This window comes from Canis lupus, chromosome 25 (genome assembly GCF_003254725.2).
Source record: "Canis lupus dingo isolate Sandy chromosome 25, ASM325472v2, whole genome shotgun sequence".
Classification (NCBI taxonomy): Eukaryota; Metazoa; Chordata; class Mammalia; order Carnivora; family Canidae; genus Canis; species Canis lupus.
This window is the reverse complement of record NC_064267.1, coordinates 44,555,459-44,568,640: the sequence shown is the minus strand read 5'-3', so window position 1 is coordinate 44,568,640 and position 13,182 is coordinate 44,555,459. Positions and strand designations below refer to the sequence as shown.

Here is a 13,182-nt window from a genome sequence, read left to right as displayed (position 1 = left end):
ACAAAGGTGAGTACAAGAGGCACTCAGACAGAATACCACCACGTTTTATTTAAGTTCTTTTTTTATTTTCCTCCACACTGGCAAAATTCCGAGGGAGCTTAAAGTTTTGTAAACATTTTAACTATCCCTCTTCCCCACCCCCCCACTTTTGAATTTACAAAGCAAAGGAGAGCAGGAGTCCCAACTTTTAATGGTTCCCCATCTCCTCATGCTATTTGATCCAAAAACTATATACAAGTTTGTAGCAGTCTCTGTATAGTTATTGTACATGTTTGGGAGGGAGGGAGGGAAGGAGGCAAGAAGGGATAGGGAGAATGGTGATCCAAAAGAATAAAAATAGAAACCAAATATAATCAGCCAAAACCAAAATGCTCTCAGAGCAACTCCAGCCTTCTTCAGGCAATGATGACAGAAAGAAAAGGTGCTCTACCAGGAGCCACCCGAACCACAGCACTTCTCACACAGGGACGGACGGTCCAATGGCTCCAGACCAAAGTGTGACTGGCAATTCCAGGTGATGTTCTGCCGGGGTTGGGGAGGCAGGAAGAGTGTTTGTTTATAAATAGGGCTTGAATACATTTATAATTGAAGTGAAGGGGTATTAGGAGGCCATGATCAGAAGCCAGACCAGGCTTCTCTCTCCCATTCTCTCCCATCCCCTCCATCCCACTGCATTCTCCTGTGTAGTGGTTTCCCATGGATGAAGGTCTTAAAGATGGTCAGGTTTTGTATGTTTTCTTTTCAGAAAAGGCAAACAACTTGCCACTCCAGAATCTTTAAACAAAACCTTTTGGGGCCACAGCAAGACACACACGCAATGCTCTGAGGAACCAGATGAAATTCCGGGCTTTTATCAGAAGCAAAAGTTTATCCCTATCCAAAGTGAAATTATACAAATTCATACATATGGTAAAGATCCTAGCTGCCTCTTAAACGAGACAAATTTTCAGCAGAAAGGCCCAAAACAAACTGGTCCTAGTCCTCTGAAGTAAAAATATTTATGGGAAAAATCAGTTTTTGTAAGAAAGGAAAAATTAAGAATAAGTCCTTCTCCCAGGCCATAGGGTTTCCTTTGTCCAATCAGGTTGGCATATGCTAAGGGAGAAGTCAGCTTGCTTGGAAGTCACTATCTAATGAAGAAAAACATGAATCCTTTCTCCGAAAGGATGTTCAGAAAGAACAGGCGAGGGGTGTGCAACATCAAACCAATCCAATCTAAACTCCACCCCACTCAGGGCCTCTTCTGATGCAATCCCAAAGTTAGCAGTGGCAATGCAACCTTCAGACTGGGGGTGCTCTGACTATCTTGTCGGACACTCAAGTCACAGTTCATGGCATGGTGCTGCTGGCCAATGTCTGTTACCATTAACTCTCTTCATGATTGCACCAGTTAGACCCCTTGCCCTTGGGTGGGGGAGGGGGTTAAAAAGAAGAAGAAAAGAAATAGAAGGGAAAAAGGTGACATAAGAAAGTAAATAGCTATTGGCAGATCCCAACACACTTTCTGGGACACAGTAGATGAAATCACGGCACAGTAAACAGGTGCTGCCCAAAATCAGCCTTGTTGGGGAGTAATCCCAACTGCCACCCCCAAGACACAGGGTCCAGTCCACTTATCTACAGTCTGAGATGCTCACCAACAAAAACAGTTTAAAGAATCTTGGACACAAAGGGCTAGAAGAAAAAGCCTGAGATGATCGGTTCTGTGATTTGTTGCAGAGTGATAAAGAGTAAATGGTGAGTAAGTGTTGTGTCCAAAGGTGGAGAATCCATGGTCAGCGGAGAGGAGAAGGAAGGCCAGTCCACTGGCAGGTGCTCAGTAGTCATCCAAAGTCTCGATTTCACCCATATTGAGTCGCTCTGATGAAGCATTGACTGAAAATCCTGCCGGAAAAAATTGGCAATGAGTGACCACACCGAGACAATCGTGGGGATGAATTCCAGACAGTGGGCTAGAATAGAAGTCTCTTGCATTTTAGTATGCCATAGGGATACTAAAGAAAAGAAGAAGGAAGGATAAAGGTTGGAGAGAGGTATTTCTGCTCTTCTGATGAGAGATTCTTTGTTTTTATTTATTTCTTAGGGTTCTGGTGTAATTTAAGTAGGGAGGAAAAAAAGAATTGCAAACTAATGCGTCAGAGATTCCTGAGAAGAATCTGGGCTGTGAGCATGTGTTAAAGCTAAGACAGGCTGGCTAGTGGGGAAAGTTCATTCGGGAGGTGAATCTTAACAGAGATGGGGGCTGGGGAGGGGGGGCAGGAATAACACACACCAAACACTTTGTAACTATCCAACCATATGACTGTGACATCTAAGTGGTAGTAGTACTACTTCAGTCCCACTCACTACTGGGAATACTTTTTCCCCTTATTGGGTCAAAAGTTTTTTCAAAATTTTGGCCAAGAATTTTTGCTATTTGAGGGTAGGGGGTGTTTTAGGGAAGATCCACTACCAAATCCTTACAACCCTAGATATTCTATCACAGGATAGACTTTATTCAAATCAACCTATTATAAATAGACTTGTAAAGGAAAGAATTTCAGTCCGCCATACTGATTAACTAAAATGCAATCTGGTTTAGAGAAAGCAGTATGAGCACCACCACTGAAGGCAATGAGCAGTCCTCACAAACACTACCAACATTTTGAAAATCTGATCCCATCTACCACATGTATGTAATCTTTCTATTAACTCCATAATCAAACATTGATAAAAAAGTATTATTTAACAGGGCTTCTTTGTAATGAGCGGCTCTCAAAAAGCTTTCAGTTCATCCACCCTAAATGAAATCTCAAACTGTTTCAGCTGCTATTTGGATATCAAGAAGTAAACAGGCAATGCTCTCCTACCTAAAAGCAGTTGTTAATATTGTGTTCTGCTCCCTCCTTTTTGTTTTTTAATGTTCAAGTTTTCAAACAAAGACACATTTTAAGTGTAGTACTAAACAAAAAAAGTCTTACATAATAAAAATAGCTTAATTATATTTTATTCTTGACTCAAAATATCACGATTTGAAAATGTAAACATGACTATTAGCTAAGGAAGTTGTGGTAAAAGCTGCTTACAAGGCCTAAGATTAGGAGAGGCTAGGGCTCCAAACCCCAGCCTTAGTTCTACCCATCAACAGTGTTCCCACAACCCACGACTTTTTCCTTGAAAATAACAAAAGGCTTAGTGTCCCTACTTGGAAATAACAATTTAATTAGATAAATATAAAAACATAAAGACCAAACAGCCTATGAAATGAGCTATTACTTTATTTCGAAGCAGGGTTTTGACTTCACATGTATCTCAAGAAAGATAAACTGCAATAAAAACAAGCTACATGTGCTAAAAGTGGAAATGTAATAATACAAACTGGGACTCCTGGGTGGCTCAGTGGTTGAGTGTCTGCCTTTGGCTCAGGTCATGATCCCGGAGTCCTGGGATCGAGTCTTGCATCAGGTGCCCTGCAGGAAACCTGCTTCTCCCTCTGCCTATGTCTCTGCCTCTCTCTGTGTCTCTCAAGAATAAATAAATAAAATCTCAAAAAAAAAAAAATGCCATCGTGTGTATCTATCATATCTAAGTAATGGATGTTGGTTCACAATGGCATCTGGCAGCTCTAAAAACTACAGGAAGACAGAGTACAATGGAGGCGATGGATCATTAAAATGAGGTTGGGCCTCCCTGATGATCTTTTTTTTTTTTTTTTTTTAAGATTTTATCCATTCATCAATGAGAGAGAGCGAGCGAGCGAGAGGCAGAGAGCGAGAGAGAGAGAGAGAGAGAGGCAGAGACACAGGCAGAGGGAGAAGCAGGCTCCATGCAGGGAGCCCGATGCAGGACTCGATCCCAGGACCCCAGGACCATGCCCTGGGCCAAAGGCAGGCGCTAAACTGCTGAGCCACCCAGGGATCCCCTGATGGTCTGTTTTAGAAGCAAAGTTCTCTTTTAATTAGTGACTACTTTCTCAATGGATGCTTTTGGATCAAATTAGAACTGTCTCATTCTGTACATGGGGAACTGTGAATGACAGACATTTGTTAATTTTTCTCAATCTGTGAATCAATAAAACAAATAGCAGTAAGTAGAAATGAGTAGGCAAGGGGCAGAAGTTAGTAATCATCAGAGCAATTTTCAGATAGAGATTCAGTTGAGAAGACATTTTCATAAAAAGGTCCAAGCCTACACAAGTGAGTTCTCTCAATACTTTGTTGAATATTTATTTCCCTTTTCCTTATATATTTTTTTCTGTTCCTTCAACATAATATGTATTCCTTAAACTCTATTCCTAAAATAACCCTCATTCCCCCAAAGAGAGTTTTAAGTCCCTTTCTTTCTGGTATCTGTAATGGGGATGGAATCAGATTGAATATTTAATTCAGAGAACTTTTACCTCACCCCCCTGACAGTCCACGGTTCCTGTGCCACACAGCTAAACAGCAAAAGGGCTTCTTGGTAGAAGCCACACCCAGAATTTCAGAGGCACTTGTAAATCTATTTTCACCCACTTCTGTCAAAACTGGGTAAAATGTTAGACTGTTCCATCCATTCTTAACATAAATTTCTGAGGCAGGTAAAATAAGTAACTTAATAATACAATTCTGAGACAGGCAGAAGAAAACAGAATTTCACCAGGTCTCTCTCTGCTCCCAAGCCAGCTTTCAGGCCCCAGTTCCAAAGGGCAATCCTCAAAGTTAAGTTTCTGTTACTAACATTTTGTTTTCTCCACTGTAGGAGACCTTTGAGGGAAGGCAGAGACCCTACTACGGGCAAGGTAGGATGGCAATCTCCTTCCTGCTGTGCTCTCTACTTTTTCACAAGGGGATCTCCATCTGTAGTCCCATAGGCATTCCACACTGGGTCCACACTGGACCCACACAACACACTTTAACACCGTGTTGTTATCCCCCTAAGCTTGCTCCATTTTCCAGGGCTCATCCTTTTAGCAAATGGCAGCACTACCCACCCTGCTGCCCAAAGCCTTCCATTCCCCTTGTCAGCCAATTCAGTTCCCTAAGTTTCTGAAACCCATCTAACTCCTCTCCATCTCTACTACCAAAACCCCTACCTATTCTCCAGGCCACCAGGATCTTTTACCTGGTCTATACCACAGCCTGCTGCCTGGGCCAACACTCCAACCTGCCATCTTGCCAATATAATCGTTCTGCTCTGGACAACACAGTTCTTAATAGTCTATTTGACACTCATAAACAGAGAATCATTCTAATTTCATCATTGTCTGTGAAGCTGTTTGGCCAACTTAAGAAACACAAGCAGTCTGCATCTGCTTGCCTAGACTGTTTATTATTCCAGAAACACCACTGCCTGTCCTTCCTGCCAGTCTTTCAAAGCCCTAATTCTGGTGTCACTGTTTCCATGAAGCTGTCTTGTGTGAAGACTCTGGTTCTCAAGGCTAGACGTGAATAGTTGTGGCTAACAGAAGAGTGGAAAGAAAACAGGCCTTCTCTGAAATCCCAGCCCCACTGCTAAATAATGGTGTGACTTTAGAAAATGTTCTAAACCCTCAGGGCGTTGGTTTACTCACTGGTAAAGTGGAACATGATCTCATAATGCAGAATGACTCTGAATATATATATATATATGTATAGATATATATATATACATATATATATATATATACACACACACTCTCTCTCTCTTTCTCTCTCTCTCTATATATATATACATATACACCCATATATAATGAATATCAGCAAATATTAGTTATTTGAATACCTGATTAGACTTATGGTCAGTTTCTATACAAATCAGTGTTTAAGTTTTAACAACTTTTCCTTTTCTCCATTAGCATTATTTTCCAACTACACTGAAAGGCCTTCTAGGGAAATTCATAGAATATATGAAATAAGGCTTCAAAGTTTAAAGCATCACACAAGTATAAGTAATTACTTTTCTTATTCCCTATAGCACACGAGGCATCACTCTTGCACTGATGTGCCCAGTAAATATTACTTATTTTGAAGTGGCTTAAAAAATTAATTTTGTATAAGAAATATTTCCCTTTATGAAAAACATTCTATCAGGAGATTCACATAGGAAATTGCTATAACCTGCACACCTCTAACTCCCAGCTGAGATTTTTGGCTTTGCTCACCTAACAAACTGGGATCTGCTCGGACCATCTTCTGCTTTTTCTTCTTCTTGCCACTTTGTACGGCCTCAAAATTGGATTGTTGGTTGTTGCTTTGATTGGTCTGAAATACTGAATGGAGTGCACTGTGGTTCATTCCCCACACAGAGTCCTGTGAGAGAAGATGTCACAATTGGGGTTACACAATAGATGCAAGTATGGCCCACGACAGGAACATGGTTGATTAGTCCTCACCTTATCAAGTATGAGATTAAAAACAGAAAGCCTATCATGGATTCCAGTAATAATGAAACCAAGAGGAGTCCACTGAGCCATCTTTTCCCTTCATTTAGATTCAGACATCCCACTTAAGCTCTGTGCCTCCAAAAGGCCTATCCTGGTAGCTCTAGGTTTCCACCCCACTGTGACAACACAACTGTCAGAACCTCTCTGGTATACATAGAGTCTCCAGCCACTATGAAATTAAATATACAGCAAATAATCAAAAATAGACCTCTGTACTCAAGCAATTTACACCCCTCACCTACCAAAACATAAGGTTCCTCTGTCTTGAGCCCCAGGACAGAGAGGACAGAGGCTGCAGACTAGCTGGCAGTATGTTACCAAACAAAATTATTATGTACTTTATTCCCATTGGCAATCCCAGAAGATCCCCAAAATATCCATATACTTTCTACCAACTGGTTCAACTACAAAATAGTTTACCAGCCATTCATACTTAGTGTTGCCCTTATTAGAACAATTCATTTTAAACTGGGATCAGATTCAGTGAGCTAGCTGAAGGCACAGGTAGTGGCAGTGGGGGACGAGAAGGAAGAGTAGAGAAATGACCATGGAAGGACGAGCCTGGCTACATGTGCATATGCACACATTGCGTGGGCCCCCACCTCCAATTTCAGCACACAGGAGCAGCCACTTCACAAATGTAAAGACGATGTTTTCCCTTCTGATTCTCTATTTCTCCTAGTGCTGTTTACTTTCCTTCCCTTGATCCTTGTTTAACCCATCCACCCAAACGGATTTTTAATGTACTTCACTGTATCTTTTATATTCCCAGAAATGACCGCTGTAACAAACATTATCTGTGGCAGAATTATAGGATTGAAGGATATGAATATTCTTAAGCTCTCCATGAGCCTTGCCGCCTCATCTTTTAGAAAACTTGTACAACTGATCCTCATTATTCAGATTCCTATTTCCAAATTTACATACTGGCTATAATTTATCCATAACCCCAAAAATCAAAACTTGCAGGGCTTTTATGGTTTTCCTGAACTGTGAATGTCCAGAGCAGTAAAAAACCTGAGTTGCCTGAGGAAACACATTCCCAGTTGAGGTGGAACAGGACAGTATTCCACCTTCTTGTCTCCGCTCTCATACAGTAAAAACGATCATCTTTTTTCAGTTTCCGTAGTGTCATGAGGCTCACATTTTTGCTTGTTAGTGCTGTCACTGTTTAAAATGGCCCCCAAGTGTTAAGTGCTATCTAGTGTTCCAAAAAGGCTGTGACATGCTTATGGAGAAAAGGCAGGTGCGAGGTAAGCAGCTGTAGTGCTGCGGGCCAGGAGTTCAGTCCAAGGAATCAACAATATAGTAAATAAGGCATCTTCAAACAGAAACACACATAAAACAAGGTAATGTATTGATCAGCTGACAAAAAATGCTATGACCAGAAGTTCTAGAAACCTAACTGGGTGTTTTCTCTGGAACAAAAGTTCAGTATTCGCTAATTCAGCATTAGTGGCAACTTTACAAACTACCACAAATAATGAGAACGGACTATACCTTTTACATCCCTATCAACAATATATGGCATATCCAGCATGCTAAGGTGCTGTCAATATTGAGTAACAGGGCATCTTGAGCACTGGAGATTTGTAGGTTTCTAACTATCAAAAAAATGTTTCTAACTATTCAAAAAATGTATCTGTGACAAATTGGAATCTGCAATCTGACTGAAGCACATATATGAACCAAGGAGAAAGGAACTAGTAGGCCATTTGGGAAATTCACAAAGCTGGACATGCCATTTGAAAATATCAAGTCTACCTCATTTTAAGAAGCTATGGTCACTTGATGTACAAAAATGGCATCATTTGTTTTAGTTTTCATTTCTCTGGTTGCTCAATGCTTCAAGGCATTACTACTTGCTGACAGGGGCATGGCGCCAATCATGGGCTTATACCTGCTGCTGCTGCTGCTGCTGCTGCTGCTGCTGCTGTTGCTGTTGTTGCTGCTGCTGCTGCTGCCGCTGGCTGGCTTTCTGTTTGGCACGGCGCTCGAGGAACTGCTTGGCAAACTCCTTGGCCTCAGAGGTATCTCCTAAATAGGCCCTAATATAATCATGGACCTCATAAGGAGATTCTACTTCTTTCAGGAAAGAAACAAAAGTGGGAACTGCAACATGAGAGGAGAAAAGAAATAAAGAGTAACAATGAAATATCACCTGTAAAGAATCAGTGTCAGTTTTTAATATACTGTCACACCTACTGCTGACTCTAATGATGCAAACTTAAAACATATATAGCTATTGTGTTAAATATTCTTTAAGCTACTCTGCAGGAAAAAAAAAAAAGCCCACTGTCACTGCAATGCCCAAAATTATCTCAAATAGCACAGAGTCAAACAAAGATATATTATGCATGTATAGTTTCACTAAATGTTATGTTGACTCCAACAATTGCTTGCCTAAGACCGAAGTTATCTGGAAATTCATTCTTTCTTTCCTTAAATCCAATCAATATTTATTAAGTGCTATGATGTGTATCAGGCACCTTGACAGATACTAAGAATATAGTCATACCCTCTAGGAACTTTCACTTCACTGACATACGTTATGTTTAGAGAGGAATCAAATGAACATACAAGCAGTGTGGTGCGGGAGAAAAAGCACAAGTATCAAGAGTTAGACAGACATGGGTTAAAATCCTGACTCTGAAATTTGCTCGCTGTGTGACCTTGATGAGTTACTTAACCATTCTGAGCCTCTGTTTCCTAATTTATAAAATGGGGATAATATCACCTACATTGTGTAAGTATCTTATGAAATTACTGCAAAAGTTAAATAATTGGAATAACATATGCTAACTGCTAGAAAGTGCCTAGCACATGATAGGTGCTTAATGAATGGTAGCTGGCCATTATTTGTTATTTTTTCCCTGGCTCTTCCAGAATATAAGATTTTGTTACAATGCTGTAAAGGAATTCTTCCATTCCTTTAATGTTCTGTTTCTAAAAGATTATTGTTTTTAATTAAATCATTGGAGGTGGACGAGTTCAAAGTAGCCTATCTGTTATAGGAATCCCTTCCACATCAAGCTGACTGGTCTCTGGTGCAAACATTTTGGGGTTGGGGCAAGGACTCACTTCAATCTCAGGCAAAGAATTCTCTTCGTGATCAACTAATAATTAGCAAGTTTTTCTTCAAATTGCACTGAAACCTTTTCATTTCCAGTCATTGGTCCTAGTTTCCTTGAGCATAAAATAAGTCTACTTGCTCTGTCACATGATTCCCACCCCCATCCCCCAAAGGCAGGAAGGGAAAGATCTCACTTCACTTCAGCCTTCTCTTGCCCATGACAACCTTTGTCTCCACCATAAGTTATGTTTCTTTGGAGCTGGACTGTCTGGCAATGTCCCCCATTAAATGACCTATATGGAACTATGACCTCCTCTGCCCTGCACATTTTTAAGACAGCCTGAGATAGCATTTACTTTGTGGCAACCACAGATAACCTATTTGAGCACAATATTACAGGACTTTTCTCACAAGTAGTACTTATTATACCATTAGAGAGTTGAGTTCTTGTTCAGATCTACAGGATTTGATCTCCATTAGCTTTCACCTCCTGAGTTTGGCCCATCATTCCAAATTGTCAATCTCTTTGTGGGTCCTGCTCTGCTATTCCACATGCTGGGTTTCCCTCCCCAATTCTTACCATCCAAGTTATTTGCCGTATTAAGGGCATGAAGCATCTGCTCACACCACTGGGTAAATCCATCTTGGGCTTTATTTACTCCCTGAAAGAGCTTCAGCAACTTTTCTTCTTCTTCTACTTTCTTATTCTGCCGGTTAGACACACCTACAGATTTACTAAAGCAAAACAATAGGGCGATATTATATTCCCAGAAACTGTTACTATATGATTATACTACAACACCATAAACAGATAACGTCTTGGCAACACTGGATGGCTGTCTAGTAATCCAATGTTTGGTTCCAAAAAGAATTTTAAAAAACAAAACAAAACCAAAAAACCTTCAAATATTTGGATTGGGGACAGAGGGACTCAGTACCCTCTTATAATGCAGCCTCAGCTAATATATTCTCATTTGTGAAGACAGGGCTTCTTGCCAGAGAAATGATTAAATTCTTCCTATGTGCCCTTTGGTGAGTTTTAAAATTTTGCTAAGCCTCAGTTTACTCATCTGTAAAATGGTACTAATATTTCTTTGGATTATCAACAAAGAATAAAGATACTGTATGCAAAAGCCTAGAGTACAGTGCCTGGCAAAGCTGCTCAATAAGCTGACAGTTGTTTAGAGTCCTATTCTTAATACATTAGACCCTCAAACAAGAAGAAACAATCTGACAACACTACCATTTATTAAGTAGTTACTATGTGCCAGGCACTTCACTAACTACTTCTTATGTATTCATTTAATCTGTACAACTACACACCCATGAAGTCATTATCTTCATTTTACAGATGAGGGAACTGAGGCTCAAAAAGGTTCCCTCTTGCCCAAGGTCACACAGGTCACACAGCTAGTAAGTGGCAGTGCTGGGAACTGAGTTCACATATTTATCATTAAAACCCATGCTCATTCAATAACACTGCATACTGAGGAAAGAAAGACAAAGGTGAAGTGGAACTCTATCATAAAAATAAATAGGTTTAAGGTCATTAGAGAGGTGTTTGTAATACTCACTATAGTCTAGCTAACTTAAAATATAAATTTAGAGAAAAATGCTAAGATCTAGAGTATCTTAGAGAAATGTTATACACACACACACACACACACACATATACTATTCCTAATATTTATTAAGTGGTTACCATGTGACAGGCAATGGACTAAGTGCCTAGCAGTACAAAGAGCCCCTAGTAAAATTCAGATGTGCTTCCATGGGGAAGAAAGCAATCACCAAACTACAACTTCCCATGCTTGGACACAGATGAAAATAAGCAAAAACTAAATAACTATCTTTCCCTGTCCACCCAGTACCCCACTTCCCACACGCCCCATCCCCTAACCCTCAAAGAAGCATAGGATTGATTATTTTGAGCCCTACCTGAGACTGGCGTTGTTTTTATTTTTATTTGTAGAATTCCTAGGTCCCACCTCTTTCACTGCATCATCCCAGAATCCCATGTTGGAGTTTTTAGTGTCAGCATTACTCCAGATACTACTGACTAGGTCAGATGCCCACTGGTTAGGGGGACCAGTATTTATAGAGCCCCAAACAGAATTCCCAATGCTGGTGTGCAGGTTGGAATGCTGTTAAAGAAGAAGAGACAAATGATGTGGTTAACAATACTAAAATAAGAAAAACAGAGTCCACAAAAGTCAGAAAAGAGAACCTCCAAACCATACAATGAGTGCTTAGGAAAAGATGATGAACCCACCGTATTATTCCGGGCTCTGTTTGGTTGCTGGTGCTGCTGCTGCTGCTGTTGCTGCTTCTGCATCTGCCTGGCTTCTTCCTGCTGTATCTCCAAGAGAGACTTCGCAGTGCCTGCAGGTTTACTGACATTCCCCCATCCAGAGAGTTTCTGCTGCTGCTGCTGCTGCTGCTGCTGCAGAGCTTTCATCAGTTCCCTCTGCTGGCGTCTTTGCTATTGCACAAGAGGAGCTAGCTTAAGATTCTGGTCTTCAAAAAAGATTAGTTACTACTGTCTAGTATGGTAAGTGGAATGCAAATACATAACAGCTATACAAAGTTAAACATGAAAGGGTTAGCTACTTTGCTGCAAAAAAAAAAAGATGTAAACTACCAGAGACACTAAGAGGAGAATAAAAAGACCAAATCCAATTTTTTAAATTCTTAAAAATTAAGTAGGACTTTTGGCTAAGCACTGAAATGAAATACATATGAACTTCCTTTTTTTTTTTTTTTTAAAGATTTTATTTATTTATTCATTAGAGACATAGAGAAAGAGAGAGGCAGAGACACACACAGAGGGAGAAGCAGGCTCCATGCAGGGAGCCCGACATGGGACTTGATCCCGGGGCTCCAGGATCTTGTCCTGGGCTGAAGGTGGCACTAAACTGCTGAGCCACCGGGGCTGCCCTGTATTCTTCCTTTATTCCCTCTTATTTCACACTTTCGTATCCTTTTAATCCTAATGATAAGCTTCAGGATATAGACTTATAAGCAGAGAAACTTTCTTTCTGTCATATTTAAGTTTTTCTAGCTAGTCAGAAAACCCAGTATCATTAGAGGGAAAAAAAATGTATTTTGTATTCTAAAAATCAACTTTATAAGGAGGATATCTGCATAAAGCCATAATTCTGAAAAACTCATTTATTTTTATTTATGAGCTACTTCTTCAAGAGCTACAACAAAATATTTAAGGTAAATGAACATTCGTGTTCCCTAATCTTAATGTTATTCCTATTATAGGCTAAAGAGTTTAATAATGAGCATCCATTTCAGATACACAGCAATTCTGACAATAATTATGATCTTTACTAACCTCACCCATAACGCACACCAGCCATTCTGGAAGAGTGTTTGACTAGACCGCTTTTACTTCTAAAATTTACCTCCTCTCGAAGCTGCCGTTCTCGTTCCTCTTCTAGTTTTTGGATTTCAGCCAATGACAGCGTTGCCTGGGACTGACATGCTGTTGTATTGGACTGCTGGCCCCATGTGGAAGAAGAGGGAAGCTAACAAAAAAGGAAGGCAAAAGAGTTGGTGAGGAAATGTACACAGGAAACAAAAACAAAGAGGCAATACTGCACATTTATATACAAGAATACATTCATGTTTTCCTTCAGCTCCATTTATAACATTCAATTCAAATTTCCCCCTGTGATTCTTTTGCATATTAGAATTCTTTTAGTTTGCTTTAAAAAAA

The 13,182-nt window shown here is 40.1% G+C and overlaps 1 protein-coding gene across 9 annotated transcripts in view; it reads right to left on the bottom strand.

The window, feature by feature from the left end:
- Positions 1-26: 26 nt before the first annotated feature.
- GIGYF2 (GRB10 interacting GYF protein 2) overlaps positions 27-13,182 on the bottom strand; it is a 136,272-nt gene continuing 123,116 nt past the window's right edge. For 7 of the 9 annotated variants that reach the window (XM_025463460.3, XM_025463463.3, XM_025463465.3 and 4 more), the window contains 7 exons: positions 12,869-12,991; positions 11,728-11,937; positions 11,394-11,599; positions 10,036-10,190; positions 8,283-8,494; positions 6,101-6,248; positions 27-1,884 (listed from right to left, as the gene is read on the bottom strand). In XM_025463460.3, coding sequence (XP_025319245.1) covers positions 1,817-1,884; positions 6,101-6,248; positions 8,283-8,494; positions 10,036-10,190; positions 11,394-11,599; positions 11,728-11,937; positions 12,869-12,991 — 1,122 coding nt within the window. In that variant the 3' untranslated portion in view covers positions 27-1,816. Of the gene's footprint in view, positions 1,885-6,100; positions 6,252-8,282; positions 8,495-10,035; positions 10,191-11,393; positions 11,600-11,727; positions 11,938-12,868; positions 12,992-13,182 lie in introns of those variants that run through there. The other 2 variants (XM_025463462.3, XM_025463469.3) reach the window with 2 other exon arrangements.